Source organism: Ochotona princeps, chromosome 27 (genome assembly GCF_030435755.1).
Source record: "Ochotona princeps isolate mOchPri1 chromosome 27, mOchPri1.hap1, whole genome shotgun sequence".
Lineage (NCBI taxonomy): Eukaryota > Metazoa > Chordata > Mammalia > Lagomorpha > Ochotonidae > Ochotona > Ochotona princeps.
The window spans coordinates 3,514,565-3,533,224 of record NC_080858.1 but is presented as its reverse complement, the minus strand read 5'-3'; the positions used below and the strand labels follow the sequence as shown (position 1 = coordinate 3,533,224).

Genomic DNA, 18,660 nt, shown 5'->3' with positions numbered 1-18,660 from the left:
TAAAGGGGCTCTCAAACTGATGCGTTCTTGTGTGCATGGCGATGTGGGTGATGTTGACATCTTCACACTGTTTCATTGACTTCAAGGTAAAACACTGATTTAACCGCACTCTTTGAAATGAAACTTTCTCAGAATTAAAGTCAGGATTACTGACATCATGAAGTTATTGTGTGTTTTTACTCAGAAGAAAATTGAGGCTAAGTATGTATTAGCACAGTTTAACTTTTCATGTCTGTTGTTAGTACTTCCGAGATGGCTTAATAGAGTTATATTTGCATGAGGCTTTCTCACTTTAGCAGGCATCAAGTTCTCTTCCTCATGTGAGGCATTTTACAGGTCAGAGTCCTGCCCTTTCAGAAATGGGCTGAATCAAATCACACTTCTTTAAAAACAGTGCAATAAAGGAAGGACTTTAAGAAAAAAAGATTTATTTACTTATTTGAAAGGTAGAGTTACGGAAAGAGAGAGACAAGACAGACCTTGTATCCTCTGGATTACTCCCCCAGTGACCACAAAGGCCAGAGCTGGGCATATCAGAAGTCAAGAGCCAGGAACTTCTGGGTCCCCCGTGTGGGTGTGGGCACTTGGGCCATCTTCTGCTGCTTTTGCAGGGGACATTACCAGGGAGCTGGATTGGTAGGGGAGTGTCCAGGTCTTTTTTTTTTTTTTTTTAAAGATTTCATTATTATTGGAAAGCCGGATATACAGAGAGGAGGAGAGACAGAGAGGAAGATCTTCCATCCGATGTTTCACTCCCCAAGTGAGCCGCAACGGGCCGGTGCGCGCCAATCCGAAGCCAGGAACCAGGAACCTCTTCCAGGTCTCCCACGCAGGAGCATGTCCCAGTGCATTGGGCCGTCCTTGACTGCTTTCCCAGGCCACAAGCAGGGAGCTGGATGGGAAGTGGAGCTGCCGGGATTAGAACCGGCGCCCATATGGGATCCCGGTGCGTTCAAGGCGAGGACTTTAGCCGCTAGGCCACGCCGCCGGGCCCAGAGTGTCCATGTCTTAAACTGGCACCCATGGGGATAGGAAAGAAACACGCGATGACCCATGCACTCTGCCACTGCGCCACCCCATTCTGGGAGTCTCTTCTGGGAAACCTGTGACTGTCAGGTTTATTACTTCCTATGTGAACCTCAGGCATAGTTATAGCAAGACAGGTACCACTGAGATCTATCTGTGTGTAGAAATCTGTCACAGTACTCCATTGCTAGGTTCAAAATCATTGACTTTAGTTCTATGTAGGCAAATTTTTGGAGGATTTAATTGATTATCATTACGTTTAACTGATTATAGTTACCATTGGTTATAGTTACCAATTAAGCCATTTGCTGTGTTGTAATTAAAACTGATCATTTTAATATACAATATTAGCTGGAAAATAAGTGTTTTCTGCTGTATCTCAGTGGTATTCCTTTTCATTTTATCAGAAGTGAAAATTGACTGTCATAGTGCAAAGAATGTCATAACTTTTGCTGTGGAGCTTGTACCTGGCATATAAGTAGAAATAATATTCGTTTACTCTTTGAAGAATCCCTTACCAGTATTTTCTGCTAATTTCATTTTAATTTTGGAACATAAAAGTTTGCATAGTGAAATTTTTTAGTGGCGGCGTTTTACCCTCATTGGGAGGAAAAGATAACGATGTTGCAGGATGAATGTTGTGTTCTTTTTTACCATTTGTTCATGTGCACGTTTCAGTCCGTTTTCAAAACCCTGTGAAAATAAAGGAGAACTGATTTGATTGTTATGTCCAGTTGCCACTCTGGCTCAGAAGCAGATAACAAGCCCTGAGTTGACACATGAGTGAAAAAAACCAATAATGATGTCGTGACAGGTAGAGCAACTGAAGGAGGAGCTAAATTCGAAAGTGGCTCAAGGGGAGGAGCTGAAAAAGAGAGCGGCTGGTCTTCAGGCTGAGGTCTTTGCCGTAAGATTTACCTGTCTGTGCGCAGTGACCCCACGGGGGACCCTGCCAGCTCTGGCTTCTGGGTGCTTCCACTTCCGTTCTGTGGTTGGCAGCTCTGCCCATGACTAGCACTAACCAGCCTGCCCTGCTCTTCCACTGACTCTGTTCACCAGTTTGGCCCATATGTCACTTTGTGTGCAGTGAGCCCTCATTTGTTCTAGAAGCCTTGTGCCTGGTTCCTTATGGTTGCTTTTGCTGCTCTCTGGATGGTATTTCACAGCTCATTTTTTTTTTTTGTCTCTCTCTCTCTCTCTCTTATTAATAGAGTCTTGCTGACTTATTTTAATGGTGGTCTGAAATGTTTTCTTCCTAGGTACATGAATAGGAAGCTGTTGTACTTCTTTGTTTGTTTGTTTGTAGTTCTGTTAGCTTGAGTTTCTTTCAGTTTGTAATTTTTGAGTATGGTGCTTTACCTTCCAAGGTAGATAATAGTTTTGACTCCCCATTAAGTGTTTCATAATAAATTTTAGTTTCTTTAGGACCGAGGTATTTAGAATTGCCTAGTAAGTTAGTATGAAACCCATTTAAAGTGAATATAATTCTGAATATAGTTCATTTTTCTGTCTACTATTTTTAAAATTTTAGTTTCAAAGCACAGTAAAAATAATAAGTAACAAAAAATATCTAACATTCGCATGCTTATTTGTAAGCATTTCATAAGCTGCCCATGCTAACAACTCCACAATACAGATGAGCAAACTAAGGTGTCAGGATGCTGCCTAGGGAAATCCAGCCAGTAAGAGGAAGGGCTTAATTTTATATAAATAGTCTGCTTCCAGAATCTGCATTTAGAATCCTTTTACCGTATGGCTCTGTATTAGGCCATGGAACAAAGTGCCAGGAAAAACTGAAAATAGTTGTAGGCTAACAAGGCTGGGATGCAGCATTAAAAACAAACTTGTGCTAGTCAGGCGTTTGCTCTTTATGGATCCCTTCGTAGTAAAAGTGAGAAAGTAAAATATTTTTTTCTAAAAGGATCTAATTTGGTTTATATTATCCATGTATTATCTTGAGAAGTTGATTTAAAATTTCCTTTTATCTTAGCTACTCTTATATCTATTATGTCAAAACCATATTTTGTTGAATCCCCAGAAGAACAGTGACGGTCTCATTTTGCTCTATTACCAAGGAGACCAAGAATGTCAGACGTGATTGCCCAAAACCATGTCCCTAGCTTGGCCCAACATCTGGTTGGGTGTAGACTTTTGTTTCATATATTCTTCTCACTTACCATGGTCTCTCCTCATTAAGTTGTGGAGGAAAATTTGTGCTTCCAAACTCTTCGTTCAAACTATTCTCTCTTTTCTCTTTAAGTTCAATGTCGTATTACTTGAAGCTTATTTAATAATGCAGATGATGAAGAAGCAGATTTTGTGTTTATATTCAGTCCTGTGTTTGGAGGTAGCTGGAAATTGAAATGGTCTCTAAGCTATAATTCTTTAACTGAAGGAGTGGTAACATTTTAAACATGTTTCCTGAATATTCATCTGTACAACAAATGAGGTTTTCAGTGTAGTCTGTGTTTGGGATACTAGTAGTACATCTTTTGTGAGAAAGAAGTAGCATGAAAGACATCACATTGTTATAAACTCCTGGTCACATGTTAGTTTGGCAGGGTTGTATGGGTGTTTAATTTAAAGATATTTTTTATCTAAATGAGAGGGTTAGAGAGAGAGGGGTGGAGGGAAAGAGAGAGAGTGAGCAAGCTGGGGAGATACAGAGAGATATTCCACCCACTGGTTCACTTCCCAAATGGCCACAGTGGCCAGAACAGAGCCAGGTTGAAGGTGGGAGCCAGGAACTTCATCTTGGTCTACTACATGAGTGCAAGGGCCCAAACACTTGGGCCATCTTTGCTTTCTCAGACACGTTAACAGAGCTGATCAAAAGTGGAGCAGCCAGGACCCCATCCAGTGCCCATATGGATTGCTGGCCTTGCAGGTGTCAGCCTGACTCATTGTGTCCCAGTGCTGGCACCAGGCCTGCTAGCGTGTTTTGAAACGGTGCTTTTGCAAGTATCCTCCACTGAGTCCTAAAACCTTCAGGTACTTTGTGTCCTAAGAATAGAGGAGTGTTTGTTGAGTGAACAGTGAGAAGGAGATACAGAGAGAAGGGTCTTCCATCCACAGGTTCACTCCCCAAATGGCTGCAATGGCTGGTGCTGAGCTAATCTGAAGCCAGGAGCCAGGAGCTTCTTCCTATGTGCATGCAGGGTCCCAAGTTGCTGAACCACCCTCTACTGCCTTCCCAGGTCACAAGCAGGGAGCTGAAAGGGAAGTGGAACAGCCAGGACACAAACCAGTGCCCATATGGGATCCTGGTGTGTGCAAGGCAATGATTTAGTCACTGAGCCATGGCGCCTGGCCCCAGAATTCTTTATAAAGTTAAATTATTACATCACGAGCAATTGTTCTCAAAGGCTTTTCTCATTTTACTAAAGATGATAACAATTAACAAACTTTGAGGTACTAAATTTCTACAAAGTACTTCTTGTCAAATTTATACTTATAGTAATTAATCTGTCCTTTAGTGCCTTGCTAGGTGGGAATTACAAGGTAGAAGCAGATCTACTCTCTGGTTTTTTTGGTTTGTTTACATTTAGAATAAAAACCATTAAAAAAAATTCTTGGAAACAATGGGAACATAAAGGAGGTTTGAAGGAAAGCATTATCTGTGTTGGAAAGTTTATTGCAGGATAGATGGCACTTACGACCTAGGTATTACTGTTTCAGAGTAATTGATTTTAGATGAAAGAAGATTTTTTGAAACAGATTTTTATGCATGCTTTGTTTAGGTCACATTTTGATCCACTGGGATTGAAGGACATATTGTAGATGTTGAACTTTTTGGCAGGGCATAGCTCTCTCTCTCTCTTCCTCTCTCTTTTTAGTTTGGTCTACATAGCTTGCCACAACTGTGGGATTTTTAAAAGATAGGTGGTTATTTTGTAACACTTGCAGTTTTTTTTTTTTTTTAGGGAAAGGGGATTTTTTGTAAAGTTTTGTTTGAGAATGAAAATGCTAAAATGAATGAGGAAATACAGCAGCAATAGCTTTTGAATTTACATCTAGTAATAACACGAGCAAATTTCTTCTTTCTCTTCTGTGTTGTATATACACTAATACTGTATTTTGTCCGTATTTTTTTGGAGAGGTCTGAGTCAAGAAAGGGAAAACTTCTGTCAGTACAGGGTTGTTCAGTTGCTTACTGCCATCGCATATAGTCATCTAAATCAAACTGAAATTTCTTTTCCCTCTGTTTCTTTTCTAAGGGGATTCAAAGAATATTTACAAGACATAATGAATAAAACCAAAAATCTCTTTATTTGTTGAATACTTTTAGTTTGGGGGTTGGGGACGGGGAAGGAACCAAGAATAAATGATACCAAATTAAATGCTCCGTTTCATTTCGCCTCTTGCGATGCACGGAGGAGAGATGGTGGTTTCATTTCCTTTTCATTACAGATTTTTCTTCTTGTTTTCAACCCCTTAAGATTGGCCAGGTGAAGCAGGAACTGTCCAGGAAGGACACAGAACTCCTGGCCCTTCAGACAAAGCTGGAGACGCTGACGAACCAGTTCTCGGACAGCAAGCAGCACATTGAGGTGCTGAAGGAGTCCTTGACCGCCAAGGAGCAGAGGGCGGCCATCCTGCAGACCGAGGTGAGGAGAGTGTTGGGGTTTGGAAGGAGTTCATCCCAGGGGCTTTTATAAAAATGTTATCTATGCTGTTTGTTTTGTTGTTATTTTTACATTTAGATTTGGGAAATGTTATGAAACATGTTTTAGCAAAGTGATCAGCTCTTCTACTAACTATAAACCACTCATTCATTTAATAACTTGAAATTGGACTTTCACCTAAGTCTTACTTCAAAGTATTTCGAAGTGTACTCTCACAATATCAAAATGAAAAGATAATTGTAAAAAAGAAATAATTGATTTTTTCAAAGCATCAATTCTTACCCATAGGATTTTCGTAAATCGCAATGAGCCTTGGTCCTCTGTTTTGATAAGTGTTTTTAATTTTTTGAAGTTATGAATGTTCACAGTCGGACTGGGGAATCTATAAATCTTCTGCACAGAGCTCATTTTAAACCCAGATGATTAAGTAGATGATGTCTTCGTATTCCTGTTTGAAAAGAGTGTTTTGAAAAATTGTAAAAGACTGTTTGGTCTGTTGGCCATGATCAGGTAGGTGTACATTAAAAATAAAAATCCCAGGACCCGATCCCACATAGATTCTCATTTGTTCATGACCAGAGAGAAAGGGTTAGTGATGCTCTTGGGATTAAGTGATTCAATATGCGTATTTCAAAAGATCTCAGTGAAATAAGTAATTGTTTGTAGGACAGAAGCAGGTAACTCTGCTTTATAGAAGAAAAATAAGCCATGTGATGTGCCTAAGGTGGTCGTCTTCCCCCTTTGAAAAGACTAGCCAATAGATACATAAGGACCCGGTTTGATGCCAAAAAGGAATGGGCAGGGAAGAAAAGAATACCAGCTTTATTGTCCTAGGAGACCAAATTCTTCTACAAAGCAGAAATGGGAAAGATATGGGGAAAAGGGCCAAAAGTATCTGATGTAATATTTTTATTTGTACAATTTAAGGGCTTTGTGGAAAATGAGAGATTTGTATAACTTATTTTTCTTCTTTTTCTTTGGTAACTTATACTTTTTTCTATTTTTGTTACATTTTACTTTACCAGCCCCCATTATACATTATATTACGTAGATATTTGGGGTCTGCAGTTATGTTTACTGGTGTTGGATATTGTTATTGCCACATTATTTACTAGGAAGTGTTATGTCCCTGTGCGTGGGTGTTTGTGTGTAAAACTCGGTCGAAACTCATTTTTTGTATCTGCTCAACTCGTAAGTTTGTTGTTGGAATTAAACTATTTATTTATTTTAAAGATTTTATTATTATTGGAAAGCCGGATATACAGAGAGGAGGAGAGACAGAGAGGAAGATCTTCCATCCGATGTTTCACTCCCCAAGTGAGCCGCAACGGGCCGGTATGCGCCAATCCGCTGCCAGGGACCAGGAACCTCTTCCGGGTCTCCCACGCGGGTGCAGGGTCCCAAAACTTTGGGCCATCCTCGACTGCTTTCCCAGGCCACAAGCAGGGAGCTGGATGGGAAGTGGAGCTGCCGGGATTAGAACCAGCGCCCATATGGGTTTCCGGGGCTTTCAAGGCGAGGACTTTAGCCACTAGGCCACGCCGCCGGGCCCTATTTATTTAAACTATTTATTCATGCCTGGTGCCTGGTCTTTGTGTAGGGATCACTGTAAATTTTGCAGTAAAAAACAGCTGATATATATGAGCATTACAAAAAGTTCGTGGAAAATACATATAATGAGAGGTGGACATATTTAAAATATTTTTGCACCAAAATAAATGTATCTTTTAGTTCTGTTTCCATGAGATTTTTGAGGTGCTGTCTTCTATGAACTAGGGTGTTACCAGAATATAGCTGTTCTTCTCTTTCGTTGGTGTATATTTTATTTTAAAAAAGTGCTTTTTAATATTCTCAATTTAGATTTAGATCTATTCAGGGAGTTACGAGTAGAAAACCATCTGGGAAGAGTTATCAGCCAGTTACTTTACACGTGTGCAGTACTCTGAAGTGTCAGAAGAGGGTGCCAGTGTCCCAGAGGTGGGCCCTGCTGGACTTTTAGGACTGTGATAGCTTTGATTAGAGGCAGCAAGCATGCAAACAAGAGTCAGACAGCTGGTTAATAATAATGTAAGCATTGAAAGCTTGTCACAGTGCAGCAAGACTGTTCCCCCTCTGGCAGTTCGTTCTTGTAGCCCTCTCAAAAATATTCCTTGGTTCCCTCCCTTTCTCACTCTCTTTCCCCCTCCTTCCTCCCTCTCTCCTTCTGTCTTTCCTTCTTTGATTTATTTTTATTTGAAACCATATTTTGCAGCGAGATGCAGAGTGGGAGAGACAGAGAAGGTCTTCCATATGTTGGTTCCCTGATCCCCAAATGGCTGCAATGGCTAGAGCTGAGCTGATTTGAAGCTGGACACTAGGAGCTTCTTCTGGATCTCCCATGTGCGCACAGGGACCCGTCCTCAGCTGCTTTCCCAGACTGAAAGCAGGGAGCTGGATTGGAAGTGGAGCAGCCAGAACATGAATTGGTACTCATAGGATGCCTGCACCACAGGGTAGAGGATTAGCCAATTGTACTACTACACTGGTTCCGTCTCAGAGAATGTTCTTATAGTTAAGTCTTCACAGTTTTGTGTACCAGACAGAATAAAAACTATAATTTTTTTTTGTTTTTAGCCATTATGGGAGTACTTGAGTCTCAGTGTAAGTTCCTAGGACAACTACTCAAATATAACCATCTCATCCTAAAGTAGAAGAGTAAGAAAGCTATCCCCTTTTGAATTGGGGTGATTGTGAGAATATGATAAGTCTATTTATTAGCACTAACTTAAAAAAATACTCTGGTGACACTTGGCAAGATCCACGTTTAAGCCCAGTAAGATGGATTGTCCCGGCTGTTGGTGCACTCAGGCACTGCTGTGATTGGCTCTTAGTTGATTTTATTCTCTTCTCTGATGCTATCCTAGACTTTAAAAAAGTATATGTGTGTGTGTGTATATATATATATTTCATATATGTATATTTATTTCCTTTTATTGGAAAGTCAGATTTACAGAGAGAAGGAGAGACAGAGACAAAGATCTTCCATCTGCTGGTTCACTCTTCATGTGGCCACAACAGCCAGAGCTGAGCCAATCCAAAGCCAGGAGCTTCTTCTGGGTCTCCCGCGCAGGTGCAGAGTCCCAAGGTTTTGCCATTCCCCACTGGTTTCCCAGGCCACAAGCTGGGAGTTGGCTGGAAAGTGGAGCAGCCAGAACACGAACTGTTGCCCATATGAGATCCTGACGATTGCAAGACTAGGACCGTAGCCACTAGGCTACAGCTCCAGGCTAGCTATCCTAGACTTTGTAGCTCATATCACAAAATAAAGTATATATGAGAAAGAACATGGATCATCAAGTTTTTTTTTTTTTAAATCCTTTAAGAGACCAGAGGAAAGGATGAATTTTACTGCCCCCGATTCATGGTATATGGAGTGAGGCCCTCTAGTGATGTATGGTGTGAGGTATTGATACTGTTGCTGCTATTTTATGTCTCTCTTAATCTACTGACTTTCACAGAGGTTGACCGAGTTTAGTTACACAAATGGGTAAAGGCATAGATGTTGAGTCCAATGGACACTTCAACTCTAGCTCTGTTCCTACTGCTGGTGTGGACAGAGATGAGTAATCTTATCTCTAAGCTTGTATTTCCTCATCTGTAAAATGGTGGTAATGACAAAACCAACTTCCTAAGGTGATTATGACAAGAATAGGTATTTAATTATTTAGTGCTCATGATATGGAGGGAAATTTAAGTTGAATGGATTAAAAAGTTGAAAACACATTATAGTTTATGACACTTTTTAATCTCTGATTTATCCGATCTTCATAGTAATGGTGTGAGGGAAGGCAATATAAGTACTATTGCCTTGTTTTTATCATTGGAAATGACAGGCACACATTTTCTTTTTTAAAAAAATTGAGGAGCAGAAAGAGAGGAAGTGGGAGAGGTGGAAAGAGAAAGAGAACGTGTCAAGCGATTATGCTTCCATCCACTGGGGAGTGAACCACAGTGCTGGGCCAGGGCTGAGCCAGGGCTGGGGCCAGAGGCACAGTCCACGTCTCCCATGAAGGCGTCAGGAACCTGGCTGCTTGAGCCAGACACCTAGGATCTATAGAGGCGGGAAGCCAGAGTGAGGCTGTCCCACGTGTGATCCAGGTGACGTAGCCACTAGGCTAAATGTAAACTCCCACTGTACTATATGTGACACTACCCTCACTGGGACTTTTCATATTTTTATGTCCAATTTCTTGTTCCTGAATGTTGATGGTATACCACAGACCACCTGTTGGATTTATTTTCTGGATAAATTCTTTTTATCTTTAAAAAATACTTATTAATTTATATTGTTGGAAAGTCAGATATAGAGAGAAGGAGAGACAGAGAAGATCTTCTGTCTGATGATTCACTCTCCAAGTGACCACAACAGCCGGAGTTGAGCCAATCCGAAGCCAGGAGCCAGGAGCCTCTTCCAGGTCTCTCCCACAGGTGCAGGGTCCCAAGACTTTGGGCCATCCTCGACTGCTTTCCCAGGCCACAAGCAGGGAGCTGGCTAGGAAGCAGGGCTGCCGGGATTAGAACAGGTCCCCATATGGGATCCCAGGCCCTAGCCTAGAACATTTCTGAACACTGGATGTAGAATGAATTACATTCTTCAGAATAAAATGCTAGGTGTCTAGTGAAGTAGTAAAACAGATTAGTGTGTCCTGTCTGTATTTGTATCTGCATCTGCATTTCTGTCCGTATGAAGCAGTGCCTCAGAATAAAAGGCAACTGGACACCATGAGCAGAGATTCGGGGTGCATCTTTTTCAGGCCACTGTTTCTCTCTGAAATCGTTCCAGATCGTTGCCTCATCATGACATTATGAGCAGTGCACTCCCCAGTACAAGTTACAGGATAAGGAATGGAGGCAACATTCGTGCAGGTAACAGTGGCTTGAAATGCAAGCCTGTTTGAGGCAGACAGCCTGCCTCTGAGTATTCCTTTCTCTCTCAGCATCCTGTTATCTGAGGGAGACCATAGCTATGGAGGCAGTGTTGTGTCAGACGGAGGTACAGATTGTTATACGAGAGGTGCCCTTACCTGAGCAGCTGACTTTGTCCTGCCACCTCGTCCAGCATGGTGAGTTGGCACGTCTCCCCATGGTGATGGGATCATATCTTGTTTGGGAGGAACTCTGGATAATGATTATCCTTAGCAAATAAAAATGGACAGGAAAACATAAGTGTAAGTATGATTTTTAATACACTAAGCGAATCAAAACGGAAAGTCTTAAGTTTCAGATCATAAGGGTGATGGTTAAAGCTTTAGGATTGAGTTCGGTTCACTTGAGGAAGTTGTGTTCAGTGAATTGTGAAGAAGGGTAACTGACATGGAAAAAACTGGAAGGATGTTTTGAGGGAGGGCGAGGGGGAGGACCGTGTTGGTGGAGTCCAGAGAAGAATGATGGGAAAGAGAACATTTCTTAAGTGAAATAGTCACTGCTCTTAACATGCATTCAGTTATACGTTTACTGATAGAAAACAAAGCAAACGTTAAGATAGGCCATGATAGTTAATGGTTTTGTGATTGGAAGTGAGAGGCTAAAACAGCAATGTAGCCAATTTTTGCTTCACCTCTGTCGGTGGAAAAAACTTGTAAAGAAAAACCTTGTGTTTTTATTGAAGTTGGCATAATGTGTTTGCCACAGCTGTGGCTGCTTGGCAAGCTGGGTGGATGCTGTTACTCTCACTCTGCTGATGTGAATAAACAAGCTTTTATTCCTCCTGCCAGGAGTGGTGTTAGGGTGATGACTGTGTGTCCTGCTGGTCTTTGAGGGGTTTTCCTGAATATGTTTTTTGTGGTTTGCAAAGTATGGACCTCACACAAAATTATACTACAAATTTAGTTGATTCTAAACCAAAAGATCAGTGTTGAATTCAGAGCAATTAATCTAGTAGTAGCAAAGTGGTTTTGTGGTGGTTTTCATCTCAAGTCTCCAGACATGTACATTTAAATGCCTCACTGTATGGAAAAAGCAGGCCCAGCAAAAAGATACTCAGGTGAGTTGAACTGCATACTTCATAAGGAAAAGATTGTTTAGTAACTAAGGCTAGGGGTTTGTTCAATTGCTGAGCCCAATATTCAAGATGTAAGTCTTTTAGTATCAAAGCCTGTGTTTCCAGCCGCATTTACACCCAAGGGGTTTGTATGTTTACAACAAGGGTCCTCATTCTTTACCTTTTCCAGTTGCCAATTCCTGTGGGTCTCATACTTGACATTCCCTCAAAATGGCATGCAGGCATTTATGACCGGTTAGCACTGGCACATTTCCAGGTCAACTAAACTGAGTCAGGGTTCTAACGTGAGAGTGCAGCTTGGGTGTCTAAGCATGTTGGGTAAAGACATAGCGAATGAAATCTCGCAAATTTTGCCCTATGCAGGAGCGGTGCCATCTGAGAAATGTTTAAGATAGGCCTTTTCTTTTTCTAAGATTAATACCTAGAAGAGCTGGAAGAGAAGTAAATTAGGCAGTTAAGACACCTCCCACCAATGTCTTTACTGCCAGATGACTGAGCGTCCACCCATTCTCTACACGCTTATTAATTTTTTTGAAGATTTGTTTGTTTATTTGAAAGGCAGAGAATTACACACACAGGGAGGGAGACAGACAGGTCTTGCATCTGCTGGTTCACTTTGTAAGTGACTGCCGATCAAGGGCTAGACCAGGCTAACATCAGGAACCTAGAAGTCCATCTGGGTCTCCCATATGGTTGGGACTGGAGCCATCTGCTGCTGCTTTCTCAGGCGCAGTAGTAGGGAGCTGGATTAGAAGTGGCGCAGCTGGGACTAGACATGATGCTCCTCCAAATGCTTGGTCATGCTTCAGATTACAGTTTACCAGACTCTACCACAGTGCTGGCTCCCTCGAGAGGTTTAAATGTCTGGAATTTTTAACCTTTATCTCAAGACTTTAGTACTATATATAGGGGATATAGAGTAAATGTTTTTGGTGAGTTGCTTTTTTTTTTTTCCTTCCAGATATTGGATAGGCATTAAAGGAAGAATATATAGTATACAGAATATAGTTAGAATGTACTGTTAAAAATCAGATACCAGTGATTATGTGATTTGTTTCTTTTCAAGATTTCCAATACTTTTCTGAGACTGTGACCTCTTTAACTGCAGTGCAGGGTCGGGAGATTGAGCACGCAGCCTCTTCACTCACCGTGATGATGGTCTGTAATGGGACTAGGTAACAGGAACCGAACCTGATGCTATTCAGTGGAATTAGTGGCGACACAGGCTGGCGTGAGCTGTGCCAAGTGGATGGGGTCAGCGGGTGCTCCCGACGTCTGTGGGTGACCGTGATCCGTGCAGCCCTGTGCTCTGTGGTGACAGTACTTTTCTCCCAGCTGAGTCAGTGTTCAGTTAAAAAAATTTTTTTAACATGGAGAAATATTCCTGTTCTTCATATGCAGATGAAAATCTGAAGGCTTTTGTGATCTTACACTTTAAAAAGGGCTAGAAAGAATTCAGTGGTCGCCAAGCAGTTCATCACTGCATTGCATTTTATGCCTTGCCCTCAGTGCTGAATCCAGGTACCCAAGAAAATTTTTAGTATAGCTAAAAATTTCATGGATTCGCTAGGTTTGACTTACTGTAGTTCTACTGTTTCTTGGACACTCTGACCTTTAGTTTACATTGTATGTAGTGTCCAAGGGAAGAGTTCATTTATATCTTGCTTGATTTTGATCACTAGTGTTTTGTAGCCTTCACCATGTCTTAGACATGTTTAGACAGATTTATACTTAAATTTTAATGTATTTTTAGTGATTATAATGATCATACTTTTATGAAAGGTTTATTTATTTTTGTTGGAAAGTTAGATATACAGAGAAGGAGAGATAGAGAGAGGAAGATCTTCCATCCTTTGATTCACTCCCCAAGTGGCTGCAACGGCCGGAGCTGAGCTGATCTGAAGCCAGGAGCCAAGAGCTTCTTCCAGGTTTCCTACATGGGTGCAGGGTCCCAAGGCTTTGGGCTGTTCTCTACTGCTTTCCCAGAACACAAGCAGGGAGCTGGTTGGGAACTGGGGCTACCAGGTTATGAACTGGCGGTCACATGGGACCCTGGTGTGTTCAAGGCAAGGATTTTAGCCACTAGAGTACTGCGCTGTGCCTGATTATACATTTTGAAAAATCAAAGTTCAATATTGGATCCTATATTGGACAGGAGACACAGATAGAGAGAGGTGGGGAAGTATTTTCCAAATGAGGATGGGCCATTCTGATGCCGGGAACCCAGAACTGTCCGAGTCCCTCATACGGGTCGCAGGGGCTCATGTACCCAGGACATCATATGCTTTCCCAGGTGTATTATCAGGAAGCCAAATTAGAAACAAAGCAGCTGAGACTCCATTATTGAAAGGGGCATCACAAGTGGTGGCACCAGCGGTCCTTCACATGTTTTGGAAGGATACTTGTTTTAGTTTTTAAAATTTATTAATTTGAGAGACAGAAACAAGAAAACTCGTGAATTCCCTTTCACTGCTTTACTCTCTAGGTACCCATAACAGCCATGTCCAGGTCTGAAGGCGTTCACTGTAGATGTCTCATGTGAGGGACAGGCACCCATTCTGCACCTGTCACCTGCTGCCTCCCCAACGTGTAGACTAACTCAGGAGCAGAGCAGGAGCACGCACAGCCAGGCTACGAGAGGGCATGCTGCCATCCCAGCTGAACAGCTCAGACTCCGTGCCAAATGCCTGTCTCCAAATCTTAACATTTTAAAGAAAATGAAAATATGTACTCTACTCAAAATAGTATCATCCATATTAAGAAGTATCTAATGTATATGAAATATCGTAAAATAATCAAAGCCTTTAAAATGCTGTGACGTGTAGAAATTTGTTTTAACATAGTTGGATTTGCAAATGAATTTCCTTTATGATGTATCCTCTATCTGTAATAAACAAATTCTTCCCTTTCTCAATATCTTAAAAATATTTTCCTATATCTCCTTCTAAAAAAGCTTTAAATACATGCTTCTCACATGTTTAGCTTTAAGTCACTCATAATTCATTTTTAAGTATGATTTAGTGATTTTTGCCTCCATTCCCCAATAAAGGTAACCTATTATTTACAAACTGTTGAATACTGTATTATATACTGGTTACAGTATACTTATTTACAGTACATTTACAGCACAGTACATAATACATTAGGTATTGGTTACAGTGTCACCTCTGTTTGGTCTATGTATATCTTACAGGTTTATTTATATATTTGAAAGACAGAGTGTCAGGTGTCAGGGTGACAGGGTGGGAATGGTGATGGAGATATCAGTCTGCCATTTCCTGGTTCATGGCCCAAAAGGCTGCAGTGACCAGGGCTGGGCCATGCTGACACAGGGAGCTTTTTCTGAGGCTCCCACATGGGTGCAAGGGCCCAAGCATTTGGGCCATCTTCCTCTTTCCCATGTTTATTAACATTGATTTGGATTGGAAATGATCAGCTGGGACACTGGTACCCATACAGGAGGCCAGCTTAATTCATTTCACCAAAGCGCCAGCCACCTGTATGTATATTTATATCTGTCTTTGTGTGTTGTTATCAGAACATGCTACAGGCTGGATATAATAAATAGGAATTTGTTTTCCTGCAGTCCTGGCAGCTTGGAAGGCCAAGATGAGGGCACTGGCAGGTTCTGTGCCTGGGCGGGCTGCTCTCTGCTTCAGCCGTGGTGTTCTGTGCTGTCCTGTGGAGAGGAAGGATGCTGTGTGCAAGGTGGAAGGGCGAGGGAGCCGGACCCTGTGTGAGGCCTCTGTCATAAAGCTCTTCACCCTCTTGGCCTCACTACCAAGCCATATGTTTTAATTTTTTTTAAAGCTTTATTTTTATTGGAAAGGCAGATATGCAGAGAGAAGGAGAGACAGAGGGGAAGATCTTCCGTCCGCTAATTCACTTCCCAAGTGGCTGCATTGGCCAGAGCTGAGCTGATCCGAAGCCAGGAGTCAGTAGCCTCTTCTGGGTCTCCCACATGGGTGCAGGGTCCCAGGGCTTTAAGCCATCCTCAACTGCTTTCCCAGCTCACAAACAGGAAGTTAGAAGAGAAGTGGAGCTGCTGGGATACAAACCAGTGCTCATATGGGATCCTGGTGCATGCAAGGAGAGAACTTTAGCCACTAGGCTATTGTGCTGGGCCCTATTCTATTTTTGAATACAAAAAATATTGATAGACCTCAGCACAGGAATATGACAAATTTTTTTAAAGATTTATTTATTTTTATTGGAAAGTCAGATACACAAAGAGGAGGAGAAAGAGAGAGATCTTCTTTCCGCTGATTCTCTCTGCTAGGGGCCAGTAGCCTCCCACGCGGGTGCAGGGTCCCAGGGTCTTGGGCCACCTTGACTGCTTTCCCAGACTACAAGTAGGGAGTTGGATAGGAAGTGGAGCCGCCGGGATTAGAACCAGCACCCATATGGGATCCTGGTGTGTGCAAGGTGAGGACTTGAGTCGTAAGGCTACGGTGCTGGGCCCTGACAAGTTCTATATGATGTGAAATACTGGCTTGGTGAGATTGTGGCATAAAAGTAGTTAGTAGGAATCTAGTTTAGCAGAATGAAATATGGTTTCTGTTCAACTTTTTCTGCAAGTCTAGCATAATGTGTAAGGACTGAATGATTTAATGACAATGGTCTCAAAGAAGACTAATCTATGAAACATTCTACCATGGTCGTTAAGGAGTAAGCACTACCATATACACAGCACTGGATGTCAGATACCCTAGAAATTGGCTGCGGTGGATGTTTCCAGATGACTTCGATGTATTCTAAATACCAGTCATTAATACCTGTCTTTCCTTGGTAGCTTAATCCATGGGCAGAGAGAATGGTATTGGGCAAGTTAAAGATGAGAGGTCTTTTTTTTTTTCTTTTTTTTCTTTTCTTTCTTTCTTTATTATTTTAATTCATTAGTTACATTGTATCATGTGACACAGTTTCATAGGTACTTGGATTCTCCCCACCCCTCCCCAAACCCTCCCACCCTGGTGGTTTCCTCCACCTTGTTGCATAACCACAGTTCAACTTCAGTTGAGATTCCCCCATTGCAAGCGTATACCATAGAGTCCAGCACCTTATTGAGGACGTCTTTTCCATAAATATACCTGATCTCTTGGGTTTTCACTGCCTGAGTTGGTAGCCACCAGCCATTTGTCGCTGTCTCAAACTGGGGAGTGAAGTAAGTGTGAACTAGACAATGGATATTGAAGATGTAGCCTGAAAAAGCAAGATTCCACATTAATGGTTCTTTATGTGGACTGCATGTTTGAAAGGACAATATTATAGACATTCACTGAGTTACCAAAATTAGTTTTGTTGAGGTAGATACTTAACATAGTTAGCAGTTAAGTTAATGCAGAGTAAGATGCCACCTGGCATATTGTAAGCTTGAACTCACTACCCACTCTGAGCTCCTGACGCTGCCTTCTGGCTACACAGACCTGGGCGGCAGTAGTGATGGCTCACGAGATTGGATTTTTGCCATTGCCGTGGGAGACCTGGATTGAGTCCTGGCTGCTGGCTTTCATCAGGCCCAATCCAGTCCCTGGTTGTTGTAATATTTGAGAGTTAACCAGCCTATGGGAATGTGCTCGGTCTTTCTGCTTTTAAATTTAAAAGAAAAATCTAGTTTTAGAATACTTTTTTGAAAAAAGATTTATTCATGTATTTGGAGGTCAGAGTTCATACAGAAAGATCTGCCATCCATTGGTTCATGCCCCAGGTGGCTGCAGTGGTCAGAACTCAGTCACACTGAAGCCAGGAGCTAAGAGCTTTTTGTTTGTTTGTTTTTGGTCTCCCACGTGGGTAACAGGGACCCTAGCAACTTGGGCTATCTCTTACTGGTTTTCCCAGGCCATTATCGGGGAACTAGAGCAGCTGGGACTCAAACCAGCACCCAGATGGGATGCTGGCATTGTGGCTGGCAGCTTAGCCCGCTGTTACAACACTGGCTTCAAAAATCTTTTTAATGTGACCAGTAGGAAATTGCAAGTTCACTTTATATAGCCTTGTAGATACTACTCACATTATATTTGTTTTCAGTAGCATTGTCTTAGATGAAAGAAATCTACTTCTCCGTTTTGCTATAATCAAATATGTTACTATTACCTGAGCTATAGTACAATACACTTATATAGATATATAACATGTTTTATATATTATATGTAATATAATAACTAGAATAATAATTATAATTAATCATCATTTTAATTATATATTAATTATAATTAACATTATTATAATATATTATATATTATTATATTATATTATATTATATTATATTATATTATATTATATATATGATATGTATATATACACTGTTGTTTTGTAACTAATTCCTGATGGGAAAGTGAAAAACAAAACTAGTGTGTGGCTATGTATGGGTTGCTAAAAGCTAATGAAATTTTCTGTGAATGGATTTAGAAATAAATACTACCATCACTAGAATTCTTGTAGTTAAATGTAACGAAAAATGGTAAGCTTAAGGTAGAAAGCTAGTTGGATGACAGCTGGTTAGTCTGAGTGTCCGAAGTAAGACTTTTGCTTTTTCTTTATATGAATATCTAAGTACATGATAATTTTGTTTCTTCTAAAGGCATCGTGTAACTTAAGACTAGACTATATTATGTAATATAGCAGCAACTACTATGCTAGGTAAGCTTTGGTTTTATTTCTAATTTCTTTTAAAAAAAGATTTATTTCTTTTGTTGGAGAGGCAGATCAGATTTACAGAGAGAAGGATCCATAGAATGATCTTCCATCTACTGGTTTACTCCCCCAAGTGGCTGTAGCAGCTGGAGCTGACCCAGTGCAAAGCCAGGATCCAGGAGCTTCTTCTGGGTTCCCATGTGGGTGCAGGGTCACAAGGGTTTGGGCTGTCCTCCACTGCTTTTCCAGGCCGTAAGCAGGGAGCTGGATGGGAAATGGAGCAGCCAGGACACTAACCAGTGCCCATATGGGATCCCTGTATGTACAAGGCGAGGA

General features: G+C 41.4%; 1 protein-coding gene across 10 annotated transcripts in view; it reads left to right on the top strand.

Annotated features, from left to right (window-relative positions):
* ERC1 (ELKS/RAB6-interacting/CAST family member 1) overlaps positions 1-18,660 on the top strand; it is a 317,123-nt gene that overhangs the window by 89,180 nt on the left and 209,283 nt on the right. For 5 of the 10 annotated variants that reach the window (XM_058656089.1, XM_058656085.1, XM_058656086.1 and 2 more), the window contains exons 6-7: positions 1,841-1,924; positions 5,466-5,633. In XM_058656089.1, the coding sequence (XP_058512072.1) occupies positions 1,841-1,924; positions 5,466-5,633 (252 nt within the window). The remainder of the gene's footprint in view (positions 1-1,840; positions 1,925-5,465; positions 5,634-18,660) is intronic. The other 5 variants (XM_058656090.1, XM_058656087.1, XM_058656088.1 and 2 more) reach the window with 1 other exon arrangement.